This window comes from Oncorhynchus nerka, linkage group LG8, assembly GCF_034236695.1.
Source record: "Oncorhynchus nerka isolate Pitt River linkage group LG8, Oner_Uvic_2.0, whole genome shotgun sequence".
Lineage (NCBI taxonomy): Eukaryota > Metazoa > Chordata > Actinopteri > Salmoniformes > Salmonidae > Oncorhynchus > Oncorhynchus nerka.
In genome coordinates this window covers 43,250,078-43,269,635 of record NC_088403.1, presented here as the reverse complement: position 1 = coordinate 43,269,635, position 19,558 = coordinate 43,250,078, and the positions used below count along the sequence as shown (strand labels likewise).

The following is a 19,558-nucleotide window of genomic DNA, read 5'->3' as shown; positions in this document are numbered from 1 at the left end:
TCTATCCACACATACTAATCATATGCATATACTATATTCCTGGAATGAGTAGCAGGACGCTGAAATGTTGCGCGATTTTTAACAGAATGTTCGAAAAAGTAGGGGGTAGACTTAATTAATGGGGTATTTAGGCCAATCTCATTTGTTTATGCATGTTAGGCTTGGGCAATATTCTGTTTATTCCGTAAACGCTGGGGTATTTCTAGATACCAACAGTACGATTTTCAATACCGTTTAAATTAAAATAGATTTTTAACTGTATTAAACATACATGCCCAAGTGTATACCTAGGTATGGTACAGAAACGGTTTGAAAATCTGGATACCGCCCAACCCTAGTTTATATGAGAACTGACCTGAGAGCAGAGGGTGAGGATGGCCTGCTGGATCCAATCAGCTGGCTCCCAACCAGAGAAATAACCCCCTGGAGGAACACAACAACAACACACAGAATATAATACATAACCAGGCGTGCTTAAATCTCACAAGGATACAGTCTTTGGGAGATGTTGACTTTGGGAGATGTATGAATCAAGTGTCTCCGAGTAGGAGTGTTGATCTAGGGTCAGGTCTACCTGGTCCATGTTATCTTATTCATTATTATGTAAAAGGATAAACTGATCCTAGATCAGACCCTATATGAATATGGGGAAGTCAAACTTGAATGAGAAAGACGGCCAGCACTCAAATGAACCTGACCCTGGTACAGCGTGGCCATGTGGTTGCTGAGGGTCCACAGGCTGTAGAGGGCACAGAGCTGTTTAAGAACTGGTCTGAGACCAGCCGGTGTGTCCTCATCATGGGTCTGGTCGTGGAACCTTTGCACCACGGTGTGCTCTATGTACACGATGGACAAGGAACGGCAGTAGAACACCTGGATATGCACAGACACACACGTACGCAAACACAGAGAGCACAATGTTCGGAAATGTAAAAAGCTACTTGTACTAACACTGTAGGAATGACAAAAAGTGACAAGTTATACTAGTTAAACGTACGTACGCATAGAGAGAGCAAGATAAAAAACAGTAAAACTAGATTCCAATTTCCAAACACTGCAGGTTTGAGAGTGAACCAAACGCACACAAACCCCAATCCACTACCCCCCCTCGAGTTATCATAACCCCCATTCTCAGTCCTGGTATTAAATTGTGTGTCTGTGCCTCTCCCCCTGTTTGGCCTTGACTGGGCAATGCCCACCCTTCCTGTTCCATGTCGGCAGAGAGAACACAGATCCTCTCCCACGCCTCTGAACTCCTCTACCGCTCTGCCAAGGTCGCTGTGTTCCCCGCCTAGTCCCCTGGTCTGGGTACGAGAGAACTCTGGATCTGCCTCCTCTCTGCATGTCATTTCACACAAGACCTGGGTTCAAATAGTATTTGCTTAATTTCCAATACTTTTAGCTGAGCTTGATGAGCATGATTGAGCTTGCCTGCACAGCAGAACCAAAGGAACTGACGGAAAAGTCCCAAAAGTGCAAACTCCAACCCATCTGGCACTCTCAAACCAGGCTCAAGCAAAGGCTCAACTATTTGAACCCAGGTGTGGGTATGAGATCCCACTCTGGCTGTACCTCCTCTGTGGACTCTCTGGCTGTACGCCCCCCCCCCCCCCTTCCTTCCATTAGGTCAGTCAGTCCATATGTCCCTCTATTGCAATGGGTGAAGTAATCATCAGTAATGGACAAATATTTTAGAAAAATACTAAAAACACTGACACTTAATAGACCGAATATGAAAACAAACTTCCTTTGGTCATAATGTGGCACCATAGTGGAGTTCAAACTTGTTTTGGTCATACACTCCAGAAAAAATGGGTTATTGAGAATTTCTTTGAAGTGCGCAATGGTTCTATGTAACACTATTTCTACTCCAATAACCTTTTTCTTGGAGAGGGTTCTTCGCTGTCTGAATGGTTGCAAAGGACCCTTTTTCTAGCCGCAGTGGGTTCGGTTCCTATGGGGGGGTTTTCATTGCAGGCAATCATGAATTAGCCTACCATATTGGTATGAAGTAGTCTTATCAGACATTAACCATGCAATAACTGGAGCCAGCCAGCAACATATGAAATATGTCAAAACACATTCTGATAAATCTGATAAACGCATTTGTTATTAGGCAAGTGTGCGTTGACACTATAGCCGTCTTTAGCTAATCCTTGTTCTAAGCCAACCGGATACAGGGTTCGGGTTAGGACAACACCACAGCCATACACGCTGAGCCAACTAGCCTAGGGAAGCTGCCAAAGCAAACGCTCACTCTTCACACACTAGAGCTGGGCGATATGGACAAAAATCCATATCAAGATAAATTGACTGAATTATCACGATAACAATACATTTAAAGATTTAATTTGCAGCAGTTTATTTTTTTTGTATTGCCCTTACAACTATTTTTCATTTTGTAGCTATCAATTGTCACAATAACAAAAAAATAACAAAAATAAATAAAAAATTGCCCATATTAGCAAGCTTACTTCATTTCAAACTTCACATTTTCTCTAGTAGGGCCCAATAGGCTATTTTATAGTAATTAACAATAACATCAAAATGTCCATGATAAGTGGTTGGTGTCGATAATTGTCGGTTTATCGTCCCAGCTCTAAAGAGCACACGCATCATTTAAAGAAGAGAGAAGATAAGAGGCAGAGAAGAGACATGATAAGACAGAAAATACTCTGGTCTTCTTTCTTTCTCTCGCTCTCCCCCTCCTCCCTCTCTCTGAGCGTCAGTGGTAACAGATGTCTTCCTGACTTCAGCACATTCCTAATGTTGGTTCCATAAGAAACTCCAGCAGTCTCATCAGTGTTCTGTTCCATCAATCTCATCTACTCTAAACTTCCTCTCCTACAGTCACACCTGGAGTATCAAAGACTTTCCAGAGGAGAAAAAGGACTGCACTCGGTCATCTTTTTGGGATAGTTTCCCAAATTGAAAACCTGTGTGCATGAAACCCAATTTCCGTGTATATTTCCCATTGACATGCGCGCGTGATTGAAAACCTTTTGGGCCTATAAACTGATACTGAATTACAGCTCAACTGACTTTGCATTGTACGAAACAAGCACATGCACACGCAAAAGACCCTCGATTCGTAATGACACGCGCTCAATGGAAGGCTAAACCTGTCAAACTCCGTAAGGATGCATGCTCGACTGAAGATGTGTTTCTATTTACATTATTACACACTACCGTAGCTGCATCTTTACAGTCTTAACAATGCTCAAAACCATCTGTTTTGTGTTATTATATCATAGAACCATTAGATAATTCAAAGTGCAGTGCTGTGGGGTCATGTTGTGATGGGGTGTGTTCTTCTCGGACATCCTGTATTGTGACTGCAACAGTATCTACTGGAACGTGGGAGCCTTGCCTTCGTGGACTATGTGGGGAGGAGAGAGTTGATGGAGCTGAAATATATTCACTAAGCCGCCACGTTAAATATTATATTATAAAGCACTAAAAATACCCAAATGATCAGGAGAGATCATTGGACTAAGCCTTATTATAGTTGATACGTGACTGTATAATGTCAAGAACCAGGTTTCCATCCAACGCTTTTATGCAAGTGGAGTACATTTCATGACAGGTTGATGGAAACAGCAAATTTGTCGGTAAACATTTCATGACAGGTTGATGGAAACAGCAAATTTGTCGGTAAACTTTCCAAATGTTGACAAAACAATACGCTAGACAAGGTGGGATCTTTTTGTGTTTGTTCAATTATTTATGCGAGAAATGGTGGTGGAAATGGCTTTATGTGCAAATATTGATATAATAACCATCATATCGAAATTTGGAGTCACGCGATTACACATTGTGTGGTCGTCCCACTACGACTCGAGAAAGAATGCAGTTTATAAGGCTACAAGGCTACAGATGAAATAAGTTACGATGATCTTCAAAGGGTGGTGAAATTGCACGGTGATGAGCTTGACGCTCCTTTCCAATAAATATAGAGGGTCTTATTCTGGTGAAGTGATGATTGATGCCTGGCTTATCTCGCTCTTGTCCATAACAATCTCATCATGTAGGCTAGCCAACCCGCACTGTATCTGCAAGCTGTTAGCTAGAGCGGGGGTTTTCAAACTTTTCTTGCCCAGGGACCCCCACCCAGGCGACCCAAAATGTTGCATTATAAAGGTATTTTTTTTACAATAAAAAAATATCTATATGTATTGAGCTGAGATAAAATGTTGCAGTTTTGAAGCTAATTTCCAGCAATTCTACACAGTTTGGCATAGAGTTGAGAGACAATTCTTTTGTTTTAAAAGGTAATTTCCTGCAATTCAATGCATTTTTCCATGGCTAATGCTGTATTCCTCTGCTCAAACATTATAACAAAATCAATGGCCATGTGGCCCGAATGCCTGGTTTTGGGAATTTTCAATTCTTCCTGACTAACTTTTATTTGATTGTTAGTTCTCAAAACACACACACACACACACCTTTATTTAACCAGGTAGGCGAGTTGAGAACAAGTTCTCATTTACAACTGTGACCTGGCCAAGATAAAGCAAAGCAGTACAACACAAACAACAACACAGAGTTACACATGGAATAAACAAAATGTACAGTCAATAACACAATAGAAAAAAATCTATATACAGTGTGTGCAAATTAGGTAAGATTAGGGTTAGGCCGTAGTGGCGAAGTAATTACAATTTAGCAATTAAACACTGTAGTGATAGATGAGGTAGTTGGGTGGGCTAATTACAGATGGGCTATGTACAGGTGCAATGATCTGTAAGCTACTCTGACAGCTGATGCTTAAAGTTAGTGAGGGAGATATGAGTCTCCAGCTTCAGTGATTTTTGCAATTCGTTCCAGTCATTGGCAGCAGAGAACTGGAAGGAAAGTCAGCCAAAGGAGGAGTTTGCTTTGGGGGTGACAAGTGAAATATACCTGCTGGAGTGCTGCTATGGTGACCAGTGAGCTGAGATAAGGCAGGGCTTTACCTGGCAAAGAGTTATAGATGACCTGGAGCCATTGGGTTTGGCGACGAATGAAGCGAGGGCCAGCCAACGAGAGCACACAGGTCGCAGTGGTGGGTAGTATATGGGGCTTTGGTGACAAATCAGAAGGCACTGTGATAGACTGCATCCAATTTGTTGAGTAGAGTGTTGGAGGCCATTTTTGTAGATGACATCGCCGAAGTCAAGGATCTGTAGGATAGTCCGTTTTACGAGGGTATGTTTGGCAGCATGAGTGAAGGATGCTTTGTTAGATTTATGCTAGATTTAATTTTGGAATGGAGATGCTTAATGTGAGTATGGAAGGAGAGTTTACAGTCTAACCAGACACCTAGGTATTTGTAGTTGTCCACATATTCTAAGTCAGAACCGTCCAGAGTAGTGATGCTAGACGGGCAGGCGGGTGGATCAGAGAATCACCAGCAGCAAGAGCGACATCATTGATGTATACAGAGAAAAGAGTCAGCCCGAGAATTGAACCCTGTGGCACCCCCATAGAGACTGCCAGAGGTCCGGACAACAGGCCCTACGATTTGACACACTGAACTCTGTCTGAGAAATAAATATATATATTAGTTCAATATATTTTCTGCATACGTTCTGTTTTTTTGTCATTTAAGTTGACACAAACTGTTTTTCCATCCTAAAAATGACCACAGCGTGCCTAAGAATTTTCTATACAGAAAAACATCCTGTAATTAGCTCAGATTACTGTCACTTCCTATATACTAAAGCGATAGTTTGATATTTTGGCATTTATCTACTTCCCAGAGTCGGATGAACAGGAAAAGCTAGCATGCGGTTCCTGTAGAGTTCCAGTCACTGCGCTATTGCTAGTTAGCATTGGCTCGTGAAACTACCTATAACTTCTTTCAAAACGGATGCAGAGACATAAAAATGGTATACACGATAGTATTCTGTTACAGCTAGCGATATTCATAAAATAATTTGTCCCCCAAAAATACTATAATAACTTTGCGGATCCCCTGCAGTACTGCCACAGACCCCTAGTGGGGTGTGGACTACAGTTTGAAAACCCCTGGGCTACAGCGCATGTGCCAAGACCAAACTGGGCACATTTGCTATATATCGCAACAGTTTTTGTGACAAAACCATGGGTAGAGTTGAATGCAATGGAAACCCATTTTAAAAATAAATAAATTGTATTCGGTACATGGGAATTTAACCGCAAAAGTTATTTTTATGTGCACTACGTCATGACGCACAGCCTTTCATCCGCAACAAGTCAATTTGATGGAAACCTCTCTGGTGGGAAAATGCACATATTTTTTTAGAATATTTACATGAAAATCTTTCGCCAATTGGATGGAAACCTAGCTAATGACTGTTCTAGAAGCACTTGGTTGGTACACGTGCCTGTAGAGAAGCAGATAGCCCAGAACTACAGTATCTTATGAGGACCTTTCAGCTTCTGAAATGCAATGACATCATTGTAAAAACAGCTGTATAAATGTTAAAATAAAATCATGAAAGTGACGATGGAGATGAAAGTGGAGGACCAGTAGTTTAGTGTTTTATCTGACCTTACTCAGTCCCCTCCTGTTGTGTGTCTGTGTGTACTATTTACCTGGCTGTTGTTGCGGGCCTCAAAGTCAGCCTTGCCAGAAGCCTTTTCCTTAGCCACTCTCCTCTCGCTCTCTCTCAGTAGGAAACACATCAGCCATTTATACGCTGCCAACGGCACTGAGGTGGAAAGAGAGACAAGGAAATATGTTAGGCTTCAGATCATAAAAACACAGATGTCAACCGCTAATATTATTTATTCCGTTATTTTATATACAATATTAAATCATGGAAGACATGAGTAAGCTTTCTAGTGTTAAAAACACAGATTTCATCAGGGAATATTTACAATATGAGCGTATTAAAAAGGAAACGAGTTTGACTTCAGAGATTATCAGGTAATATTTCAAATATGAATTTATGGAAGAGTATCAAGAAAGATTTGCAATGCATAGGGTATCAATTCAACTTTTTGTTCTCTATCATAATACACTTAATCTTCTAGCAAGTCATGGAACAGCTCTTGGACAACCCTGTCATAGTCTGTTAGAAATCAAAAAGTCAGATCACATAGAAGAAGTAGTGAGGGACTAACCTGAATCCTTCTGACCATGATAACACTGTTTTATTGGGCTAGCTTTATAAGGAGTGGGGGTTGAGCGAGTGAAGGTATGTGTGTGTGACAGTTGTTTTTACAGCTTCTAGGGCCAAGGAATGCAGAGGAGTGTGTAACATGATGATGAATAACAACAAACATATGATCCTGGAATGATTATTAGGAGGATATGAGAAGATTTATGGTTGTAAGGTTTGGAGACGCAGGAACACACACACTAACCAGAGACATTGAGAACATTGAAGGGTCAGAGAAAGAAATAATTATAACAGGAGAATATTGGGGATAGGGCTGTCCCAGATTAAAAAAAACATCTTATTCGACCAATCGATTAAACCTGTATTTTCCATATATTGACACAGCAGATGTGTTTTTAATCAAATCAACTATATTCACTGAGCTTGTCTGATGCTTTAAGCACACTGTTTGATTAAATAATTAAGACACACAAATGACTAGAGGGAGTCCGACCAGCAATTTGATTTGATCGTGCCTGCCGGGCTCAGACTTGCTGAGCTGTGTTATTTTATTTTTTTAAACAGACAGCAGAGTGACTGTGCTTAGCACCGGTCAGAACGGTTGAATAACCGTTCAGAACGATTTACCAGTCGGATCTAGTCGCCCCCCCCCCTCAAAATTCCCAGTTGTTTTAAACATGGCATTACATTGTAACTATGGTACCTCGGGATCGCCAGGCCAGACCGCCCTTTCCAGGGGGTTTATTTTTATTCAGCATATAAACTTCTCCTGTGTTTGCCCCCCATGTATTGATAAATCCCCCATCATAGTAATATTTCCTGCATCATATCCCCCCACGATAACTTCCCCCATTTCTACCCCCATGGACTTGAAACCCCCTCACAAATGAAATGAACCCCCACACAAACCCCCCTGAAATGGTTTCATCCCTGTTTAGTGTTTGTGCTACAGTTGGAATTTGGGTCGATTCTCTAGGAGGTGATAACATTTGATTTGCTTTGTAATTTGTCAAAAAACGGTAAACGACTTGTCAAGTCATGTGCTCCGGTTCTTGTATACACTGTAACGCGTACATCGAAGAGTTGTAATATGCCGAAAATTGGCCAAACTAAGTTAATATTTCAGGCAATGGACGCAGCAATGTTTGACTTTGTTTATTTGCGTCTTATAGTGAATGGCATTCTGGGATTAGGGAGTTTTTGCTCGTCATACATAAACGAACATGCCTGACACCATGAAGAATTTAGCTGCTGTTAGCTTAGTTGACACGTATCTCTTATCTAAACAATTTTACATTTCTCCCTAGTGCTCACCAGAGATGGGGTACATTGTAAACAGTCTAGCTGTTTGTTCACTAACTTGTGTTTTTTGTTTGTTTTGTTATTTAGACAGGTTTGTGGAATGAGTTTGGCTGTGGATGTATTCTGTGTGATGTTTGGATGATGAAGTTCGCATTTATCTTTTACAATAAAAGGTGAAATTTAGGGATACAGTTGTGAAGTCCTTTATTTACCATCAGTAAAAAATATTGTTTAGATGCTTTTCAGACAATGCTGTTTAGACACGTTTGTTGCGTCATACTTCTGTTGCTACTGTTCATCACAAATGTAATTGCACTAGAATTGTATTTATATATATTAATACCTGTGTTCTGTTTTGTATGATGTGACAATGTAAATTGTTGATTTGCATTTTGAATAATAAATGGGGAATAAAAATCAAATGTAACGATACGCTGCAAGGACCATTCAACAAGGATCACAAATATGTGATCGTATGTGTTAAAGGGTTCAAATATATATTTCCCAGGGCACTGACAGGCATGTTTGGAAAAACACATATTTTCCTGATGTTGAAATCAGGCTCATTTTTTGGTTCTGAATGAAGTTGAAAATAAGTCATTTATATAAGTCTATGTTTGGACCAAATCAAGGCTGGTCTAGGCCGAACCAAATCTGAACCAAACATAACGTCTACGATTGGTTCAGATTTGGTATGAACCAGACCAAAAACCATCGTCTGTGGTTGTGGAAATCAAGGCCAGTCCGGAACGGCACCGAAAAAAGACGTCCAAAAGGCATCGGTCTGTGATTACTAAGGTGTAGCCTACAGTGTTGATTGAAATACAATTTTATGAATGCCCTTCTATGTCGTAAGCCTACCATTTGTAACACACACACAAAAAAAATTGGCTCGTGCGTACTAGGGTGTAGCCTACCACGCCCATCCATGTGGTAGGCCCACCGTTTGTAAAACAGGCCATTGCATTGGCTTTATTAGTCCTGATTCCTGTAACGTATCAATTTTGCTATTTACACTTTGAATATTAGCTGGCCAACATTATCAGGAGTTATCGCGAGACTATTTGCAATGTGTTTACACAGCGGGAAATGCTTAAGTTCTTTATTTTTCACTATGATCATCTTGTCAATAAATCGGCGGATGCAAACTTGAAACCAATGATCACGACAATGGGTTGAAACTCCTGGACAACAATTGTGATTGTCCATTCCATATTGTCCAGACTACTTTGACCTTTGACCTGTCTGTCCTGTTTTAGGATATGTTGCTTTGATAACATGACAGCTCATTTTTTATTTGATTGAGCGCCATTTAGGTTAGGCTATTTGATCGGAGAAACCTGCATGATGTAAAAAGTGTCCGGTCTCATTACATTGTCACACATTTTATCTCCAGCCTGTAGGTTACAGAAAGGCCACATACGCTATCTGCTACATGATTTATAGGAGTTGTTTTTTTTGGACTGAACATCGGTGGAGCGCTGCAGAGTTGCTTTTGTCGAACAGCACCCTGGGAGAGATGCGCTGAGAATGGACTAGAAAAATATTTTGGGCCCCTGCCTTTCACAAAGTGGGCCCTGCTTATCAAAGGGCCGCATCAGCGCCCACCTAAAAAGCCCATATGCCCGGGATGAGAGAAACTGCCATTGTTTTTGGGCAGAATTATGTGAGGTTGTGTGTGTTGGAGGTGCGTTTTGGTCAGTTTAGCTCAGAAAATGCCGTCCTAATTAATTTTCTGCCATAGGCGGCCGCCTAATCCTGCCTAAAGAGCGGGCAGACCGTGCCTATAGCATATCATGAACACATCAATAAACTGGTTATAACAAACTCTGAACACCATAACACATGTGACAGCAAAATGGAGGACGTGACAAATACACTCGAAAGGGGGAATATTTACAGGTTGCTCAGGAGGTAAAAAATAAAGTCAGATGTGTGGAATAAATGTGACTAGTTGTGGAAAATACTGGAGATCAAGAAACATAAGGTAAGGAGCAAGCGCTCTGTGCATATTGTGTGTGCCAAACAGGTGCTGTATAGATTACAATATAATTTCCTGACCATTTGGAACAATGTAAACAACACAAAACAAAGTATAAGCACACCAGAGAGTCTGTTGTAATGGTATTTTTTGTTAACCCTTTATTACATCAAAGGCTAAAAACAGTTGCATTCATTCTTGAATGAAATTTCCTGAAATGCAACGGTTTCTTTATTGTTTAAGCCAATTATTCAAGGCTCACTTTATTTTAAAACTAAAATGCCTGACTGCATTTCAAATCATGAGTGACTCCTGTGCTGTGTGATGACATGAACGAATGAATGATTGATTGATACAGTAGCCTATAGAAGTATTGAAATATAGGCCTAATTAAATTACAGTATGAAGACGAAACAGGATGTGCTCTAAGGCCTATAGCTCAATGGTGGTTATACAAGGCTGCTATACTAAGCCTACTAATGATAATGACATGACCTATTATTATAACGACGATCATAATAATTGTAATAATAACAAGGGAGATCAAGAAAAAGTGTTACTATTTGGACCAGTGTAAGCACTAAATAAGTTCTAAATTACCAGAGAGGCTGTTATTATTATTATTTATTTTTTAAAGGGTACAGACTTTATTACAGCAAAGCACAGGTTGAAAACAGCCGAATGTGTTAAAGGGTTTACTTGACATGTCGTTGCATGAGGTTTGGTGCTAACGCGATCACTAGGCTAATGAACAAACACTCAAAAACAGCCCACAGAAGCAGAATCTGCCTTATTTCTGTAGATGTATATGGATGATTTATAAAGCCAGGCACATTAAACAGTTAGGCTGTTGATTATAGACCTAATTAAGTTTCCTCTCTCGTCACATTTCTCAGACAATAAGGCACAAGGGCTGTTTTCACATAGCAACATGGTCTAGAAAAAGACGGCAATTCAACAGCGCAGTGTTTCAGAACCGTGGACAGCGACCACTACCCAAGGAGGGAGAAAGCACATTTGTTTTAAATATTATTTTTATTAGTGTTGCCCCATTGTATATGGTTATATTACATAAGAACAATTTCAGTGGCACATCATAGATTGATGGACTGCCATCCCCACGCACTCCACAATGGATCAGTCCACTCAGCACAAATCAGACAGGTGTCAACTTGTACACCATATTACATTTTTCTTTGTCACTGCTCGACTACAGAAACTTTGGTTAACCAACAGCCTACAATCAAACAGTCGACTAAATGGGGTCAGCCCTAATTGGGGAGCTTTAGAGTTTAAGATTTAGTGTTCAGATGATGTTAGTTTACAGGAACCTTCATTTTTCAAGTTTAACATAATTCACTTTTGAAGGAGTAAAAATATCAAAAAGGTGGCGAGAAAATAAGAACAAAAGTTGGTCATCAACGTGATGAGAATGAGATACTCCTTTAGGGAGCACTGTGGTCATAACAGGACGAGATGACCATCTCTATAACAATGACAGTAAGTCACCAGCATGCGTTAACAACCAACTCAGTTAACACAGTGTTGGACGCAACTGAAGCACGTGTCTTGAACGTTACTCCACCTACTCCTTCTTATGAGACAGACGCATTTGCTTGGCCTTCACTGTGGCAACACAAACAGTACGATAGTGACAGACAGCGACCCGATCCGGTACACAAAATGGCCACCTTTATTTTCCCCCTTTCTCGTTCCAATTCAGCCAATTAGCTGGCAGAGTAGACCTCGGTCGCTCGTAGACCAGCGGCACCCTCTGTGGTATATGTGAATAAATGGACCAGATGTTTTGCAGATGTGTGTGTTTGTGTATATATGTAGATGTGTGCCATATGAGGAAAGAGGCTTTAACCAAGGTTCACATTATCTGTTCCCCCTCTTAGACTGAGGCTGTCTGGACGGCTTTTACCTCTGAAGGGCATTCATTCAGTCACACAGCAGCATGCAAAACACAGCTGAAGCCGGTGTGTGTGTGCACGTATCTGTGTGTGATTCAACACGTTCTATTTGCGTTGGTTTAGATTGCTTTTTTGAATTTAGATAATTTGGTTCCAGCCCTCTATAATTAAAGCTATGGTTGAGCTATATTACAATAGAAAAGATGGGGATTTTGTGACTGCTTCAAACAGGCACTTCCAGGGGCAGCTTGCCCTGGCGGGGGAATGGGGGTCCTTCAGAGGGTCAGTATGGCTTCGCTTGCCTTCTACCAGATGTGACAACTGGAAAGTGGGTGTTATCTCTGGCATCATGACAAATAGCTTTCCAGTACAGCGCTTTCCAGTAGTATAACAACACTGGGCATGTTACATAACTGACTGGCCATGGGCAATTTCTGCACGGAGCAGAGTAGTGACTAGAGAGAGTTGTGTGTGTTGTAGCTGTAGAGACAAGTGTGTGTGTGTGTGTTGTTACCTGCAGAGTCCATGCACTCCTCCACCGACGTTGCCGTGAACCTGGTCTCCAGAATGCTGTCAAAGTCTTCCAGGAAGTTGACAGACTCTAGTGGAGACTCAATCCTCACTCCATCTACAATGAACAAATAATAGTTTATAAGACATTTATAAGCAGCTTATGGCGACACAATCCTCACTCCATCTACAAAAACAGCAACAAAACCAGCACATAAAACAGTGAGACAAACAGTTAACATTACAATCTCATGCGTAAATCGAAATATTTCAATGGCACACAAATAATGTGCCCAGTGTCTTTAGGATTTCACAGTTACTCTGAAACTGATATGTAATGATATACAAAGCAGTTCCATAATGGTTTATAAAGCATTTAGAAGCAGACCATGAAACAAAGTGTTCCTGGTGTTAATACTAACCTTGTTGTTTGGCGTGTAGTTGGCTGAGGAGGTAGTTGCTGGTCTGCTGCAGGAGCACGTTGTTGTCTCCCTCATATGTACAGTTAGGGTCGTTGTCATCCCTGAGGCTCCCCAGACGATTCACTACAAAGGAGTCAACATTCAGCATCATTATTAGGAGACAGATTTGATGTGGATTAGGGTTGTGGTTGAGGCAAGGGTTGAATTGGGATGTGGACATGAAGTTAGGGTTAGGGTTGAGGCTGGGTTTAGGGTTGAACTAGGATGTGGACATGAAGTTAGGGTTAGGGTTGAGACTGGGTTTAGGGTTGAAGCAGGATGGGGACATGAAGATAGGGTTGTGGTTGGAGCTAGGGTTTTATTATTATGTGTGTGACTTACTGGCCAGGTATCCGTGTCCTCCGCAGGCCTCACGGCACTCTTGGATACCCCTCTGAGCCGTCCAGGACCCCAGGGGCTTACTGGAGCAGGAAATGGCATGGATCTCTCTGCCCAGCTCCGCCTAGTTAAAACACATACCACACAGAACTAACTATGGGTGTTTGTGTGTCTTTTTCGCTCTCCCCTCTCTCGCCATCTCGGTCCCCCCCTCCTTCCCTTCCTTACCTGTCTGTCGCTATTGTCCTTCATCATCATACCGATCTGGAACTCCACAAAGTTCCCGAAGATGGATTTAGAGAAGTAGTCCAGAGCGTACACGGCCGCCAGGTAAGGGATCAGACGCCATTGCTGCAACCAGACAAAGGGATACCGAGTCAGTTGCACAATTGAATACATTCAACCGAAATGTGCCTTCCGCATTTAACCCAATACATCTGAATAAGAGAGGTGTGGAGTGCTGCCTTAATCAATGTCACTGGCGCCCGGGGAGCAGTTATTGTTGGGTGTTAATTGCTTTGCTCAAGAACGGCAGATTTTTCCACCTTGTTGACTGGAGGATTCGAACCAGCGACCTTTCTGTTACTGGCCCAATGCTCTTAACCACAAGGCTAACTGCCTACAACAGGGTACCTTTAAAAAACAAAATAACTTTAGATTTTCTGATTTATTAAGAAAGCTAAACGCATGTATTTTTAGTTGTTGAGTAAATCTTTCTAAAAAAAGTTATTTCTGGATATTTAGGCAAATTAGCTGGCTAACAGAAAACGTATTTAACCTTCAATGGAATGATTATTAGGGACACATATCCTCAGGAATGTCTCTGGAAAAATGGGGGGGAAACTCCTGGCTTATACCTATGTCCACCAACCTAACCTAACCAACTGAAAGGTCCATAACTGTACATTACCTGGAGCTGGTACTCTATGACAGGAATCTCCTGGTCGTCTTTAGGTCCAAACTGGTGTCGGGTGGCAGAAAAACGGATAGCTACAGTCATGGCTAGCTTCAGGTTGACCACAGCCATTCTGGAGATGGAGACTCTGCCCCCCGACAGGGCACCCAGGGAAGCCCCGAAACGCTTGTTAGGGTCCTGGGGGCCAGAGAGAGGAGGGAGGGATTAACGTTGAGTTTTAGAATATTAACATTCAGTTTTTCTATAGTTTCATAGTTTATTTCTGGGAGCCCTTAAATAAACTTTGAAAAATAGGGCTTATGCAAGAGCGTAAAACTCTAAGTAAGTATTCACTTCAAATCTGATTCTGGAGGGAAATCCCACTCAAAGACTAAATCAAATGATTAACTCCCCTTACATTTCTCATGTGTACAGAAGCATTTTCCAACCCTTCCCTCACCCTTTCTTTCTCACGCCTTCTTCCTTTCAGCTCATAATTACCAATTAAACCAGCAGTAAAAAGGTACCAATTTTGACCAGCATGCAGGGCCTTGCTGGGGATCCAATCCGAACTCCAGTATTATACTTAAATGCTTATTCTATACTACTGAGCCATTTACTTTAAGTTTGTATTCTTATCTTTTATTATGTGTTATTGTTGTTGCCTTGTCGAGAAGGAACATGCAAGTAAGCATTCTGTTGAACAATGTGAACCATGCGTATCCCATACATATGACTAATAAAACTTGAAACTGCAACAAACCACAGAACAATTAAGGCCTACCTCCTCCCAGAGTCATTATTTGTTTCCTCAGACCAAGTTGTTTTCTCAGAAGCCTCCTCAGACCAAGTTGTGTCCTCAGAAGCCTCCTCAGACCAAGTTGTTTCCTCAGAAGCCTCCTCAGACCAAGTTGTTTCCTCAGAAGCCTCCTCAGACCAAGTTGGTTCCTCAGAAGCCTCCTCAGACCAAGTTGGTTCCTCAGAAGCCTCCTCAGACCAAGTTGGTTCCTCAGAAGCCTCCTCAGACCAAGTTCCCTCCTCAGACCAAGTTCCAATCATTCAAGAGAACCCAGAGAGCCCTGGTATTTTCTTTTGACATGTTTGTCTAAACCATCCATGTTAGTGTGTGTGCGTTCACATGTGTCGCGTCAAACCCACCATGTTTGTTTGGAACAAAAACAGATTAAAGAGTCTTACTGTGAGATCAGGCGTGGCTGTCTGAAGACTACGAACCAGAATGTTTTTATATACGTTTTAATTTGACATCCCATCACTGTCACGACTGAGTAGAGTCTAGCCAAGTTATTTAGAAGGATGGAGTTGGAATCCGGGCTAGAACTTTACAACGCCAAACTATTTTTCTCTGAGCCGGAGAAGAACAGAATATATATTTTTGATCATAGTCGTTTGTTGTAAAAATGTGATTTCTACTTCCTTCCTTATATATTTTTTCCCAGGGAGGAACAAAAGCTATTCATGCGTGTGTGTGTTTCCTCACCTTAAAAGGTGTGACGTAGTGTCCTTCAGGGGTGACATCACCGGTCTTATTCAGCATATTCTCCCGAGGGATTCGGACATTGTGAAACACCGCAAACCTGGTACGGGAAACAAAAGGCACAGACTTTTGTGCAGGTCTATCTTAGGAATACATTTCAAATCATAGTTAGTGTGGTGATGCATACAGTACAGCCCAGTTCTAAGCACGGGTACTGTAGAAATCCTGCACACCCTGGAAGAGAATATTAAAACATTCATTAAAAAGAACATTCTCATGGTTGAAACGTCTGTTCCATAGGACATTGTGGAAGTTCTAGATTAATTTAAAGTAGGATTCAACTGCCCTCTGGTGGTCTTGCGAAGTGAATATTACTCTCTCTTTAGTAAAATTATTACTGGTGCTCATTTTGACTGAATGCCATAGAATGCAGTGGTGTGATGAGGAGAAATGCATTGTTTAAATTCAAAATAAAACATATGGTATTGAACTTACCCATTGTCCAGTCCGTTCTGGCCGAGCTTCTTGCCCATATCTCCAACAATTACTCCTGGCATCGCCAGCAGAGTCTTGGGATCTCTGACCTGTCAAACACATTCTTTTAGGTTACAATCACAGTTTCACCAGCAAAGATAGTAGAAGCATGTTTTAGTTTTAAAATGTAAGATTTGTTTTTGGAAAATCATAAAGGATTGCTAACTCTGAGGACACAAAGTAGTACATGTATGCAAAAGGTTCATTTAAATAAGCTCCCTGTACCTGAACTATGAAGGAGTGCAGGCCGTGACAGGCTCCGTCGGGGGTGTAGAGCTGGGCGAACACCACAGCGTGTGTAGCCATCTTCCCCAGGTTCCCCACCCAGAACTTGGCAGCCTCAAAATCAGGGGAATGGATCGCAAACTCCTGAAAGAGAGAGTTCACTTGAGTATAGTGTATTCTTAGTACAGACCAACAATCATAATATATATAGGTTTATTTGATCGTGTATACATACACAGCTAAAAGCTGAATTGCAAGATACAAACAAAAGGCATTAAAATAAAAAAGGAGACTGACACATTCAAAATCTACAGATGAAATAACTCAATATTCCGTATAGAATACGGTTCTAATGGAGTCAGAGGCCACCTGTGTGCTGGGATCATACTTGGCTGTGGTCCTCATAGCTCTGGTATTGCTGCCATGGCTCAGCTCTGTCAATGCAAAGCATCCAAATGTCTGTGGACAGTCAAACAACAACAGGTGCAGCTTAGGACGTGGGACACCACAACAGTTACATTGTATTTCAACAGCTTTGTGTGACTGGGATACATGTTTTTTGAAATAGAGAAATTGTCTGTTGTATAATTTAAAAATTATATTAAATAACCATTTGTGTAAGAAGTAGTATTTTAGTTACAGCATTCTAATGAGAGTCTATGCATAGCTAGCAGCATAGAGGTCAAAGAGCATATTTACATAACACACTGAAAGGCAATAACCTGCCACTATAAAGAACAATGAAATCACTTTTAAGATGTGTTTGCATTGAATCCAATACATTTGAAAGGGAAATATCAATTAATGTGAATGCTGATTGTTTGTTTACCATCATGTCCTCTGTATCCTGCACAAACTGGCTGTGTCTCTGGGATCCGGAGTTGGCCACAGTCGCACCAAACATCTGAAACAGAGCATGAATGTGATTATACTTTAACCTCTCATATCATTACTCTTGAGAAGATACATGCATAATGTCATACTGTACAGAGGTTCAACAACATGCATATGACTAAAGGTCAAGGCTTAGAGGCAATAGATAGACTTTTATGGGAGGTCATCAAAGTGAGTGTGTTAACTCACTTTCACAGTCCCCAAATCCAGTACAAATTCAGTATTATATTATATAGAGACATTAATGCATGGAACTCCACTCCATATTGCTCAAATGAACAGCAAACCTTTTTTTTTTTTAAACAGGTAAAGCAGCACCTCACGGCGCAACATCTCTCCCTATTTGACCTAGATAGTTTGTGTGTATTGATATGTAGGCTACGTGTGCCTTAAAAAAAAGGATGTAGTTCTGTCCTTGAGCTGTTCTTGACATAATACAGAAAATTAATAGACATGTTTCATGTTTTGTGTGGACCCCAGGAAGAGTAGTAATGGGGGATCCTAATAAAACACCAAAACTTAGGGTCGTAACTACTGACAACCCTCACCCCTTTGTTGAGGGAGAACTTAACCCCCAGTGACCAGATGTACATGTCCAGACAGTTCTTGAGCACTATCTATCTATCGAACTCTCCCTCCCCCTCCCTCCCTCCATCCATCCATCCATCCATCTAAACTCACCCCTTTGTTGAGGAAGTACTTGGCGCCCAATGACCAATCGTACATGCCCAGACAGTCATTGAGCACTACCATCCTCCACGGGTTCGCCATGATGTCATCGCGTGTCAAGAAGTCATACCGGAACAGCTGTTTACACCGTCTGAAAGTGAGCTCACGCATCCTCTCCGTTGACATGTCCTCGCCGGACTGCCGGGCGAAGATAGGGTCATTCTCCAACATCCGGAACACGTGTTGCTGTGGAATTGTGGGAGAAAATATTATAAAGTGACTTGTGTAAGATATTCCTCTAAGAATAGGTCTAACAGTCAGTTTCCTTTGTCAGATTTTCTTTACATAGCCCAGAGCTTTCTATTTGCAAATAGAAGGCTCTGACATGGCCTACCCTTAATGCTCATTACAAAGCCTACCTTAAATGCTAGCATGTCCTCTCCCTCAAGGAACATAACCATCTCTTTCCAGTTGAAGGATGCTTTCTTCCTGTATATGTCCAGAGGTCCACTAGGGAAGTCAGGCAGACCCATCTCCATCTTGTCACTCCGGTCGTACTTAGCCTTGGTGTAGCTGTGGACACTCATTATATTATGTAAGGCACTTTAATGAAAAGAACAAGATGCTTAGCTAGCTGGATAACATTATTAAGAACCTGCAGAGAGAGAGAGGGAGCACGCAATGGCAGTGGAGGACACGTGTTGTGTAGTTCAAAAGTCTCTTCCAGACAATCAGCTATGTAGAGCAAGGGTCAATTTCTGACAAAACCCTGCATGACATCACGTAGACTTGCTCTACCAGCAAATAGCTGTCACCCTCATAATATTAATTGTCACCTAGACTACATCAACGTGCCATTTTGTTGACACCAACAGGCAAATAAACAAAAAAACTTTCATAATAGAACACAGCTCACTGAGAACTCACCGCGTGTCATAATTTCACGGCTTCCACTGCGTATAATGTCTATTTTCTATTATGCAGCACATCCATAGCGTATATAACAAATTTTTCTAACTTCATGAGAAGCAAAATCTTAGAAAATGCCGAAAATGTGCTACTCTTACCTGCACCTTACCCTGCACCGCTTAAGATAGGTCATAAATGACGCGATGCAGTGCGACGGGTTTCGTGTGTTGTCAGTCGAGAGGGTTTTTAGCATAAATTCGCTTTGCCTCACTGTTTCTTCCTTTGCACCTCTTATAGACTATCAAACATTTATTTCAATAGTTGTATTTGAATGTGAAAT

The 19,558-nt window shown here is 41.4% G+C and overlaps 1 protein-coding gene across 2 annotated transcripts in view; it reads right to left on the bottom strand.

The window, feature by feature from the left end:
- The window catches only part of acox3 (acyl-CoA oxidase 3, pristanoyl), a 29,547-nt gene extending 10,061 nt beyond the window's left edge, over window positions 1-19,486 (bottom strand). The window contains exons 1-16 of one of the 2 annotated variants that reach the window (XM_029666454.2): window positions 19,377-19,486; window positions 18,729-18,882; window positions 18,322-18,555; window positions 17,576-17,650; window positions 17,116-17,205; window positions 16,747-16,890; window positions 16,483-16,571; window positions 15,991-16,087; window positions 14,508-14,690; window positions 13,826-13,948; window positions 13,601-13,721; window positions 13,220-13,342; window positions 12,802-12,915; window positions 6,559-6,674; window positions 699-873; window positions 356-423 (exon numbers count right to left, since the gene is read on the bottom strand). In XM_029666454.2, coding sequence (XP_029522314.1) covers window positions 356-423; window positions 699-873; window positions 6,559-6,674; window positions 12,802-12,915; window positions 13,220-13,342; window positions 13,601-13,721; window positions 13,826-13,948; window positions 14,508-14,690; window positions 15,991-16,087; window positions 16,483-16,571; window positions 16,747-16,890; window positions 17,116-17,205; window positions 17,576-17,650; window positions 18,322-18,555; window positions 18,729-18,882; window positions 19,377-19,471 — 2,001 coding nt within the window. In that variant the 5' untranslated portion in view covers window positions 19,472-19,486. Of the gene's footprint in view, window positions 1-355; window positions 424-698; window positions 874-6,558; window positions 6,675-12,801; window positions 12,916-13,219; window positions 13,343-13,600; window positions 13,722-13,825; window positions 13,949-14,507; window positions 14,691-15,990; window positions 16,088-16,482; window positions 16,572-16,746; window positions 16,891-17,115; window positions 17,206-17,575; window positions 17,651-18,321; window positions 18,556-18,728; window positions 18,883-19,236; window positions 19,329-19,376 lie in introns of those variants that run through there. The other variant, XM_029666455.2, reaches the window with a different exon arrangement.
- Between the last annotated feature and the right edge of the window lie 72 nt (window positions 19,487-19,558).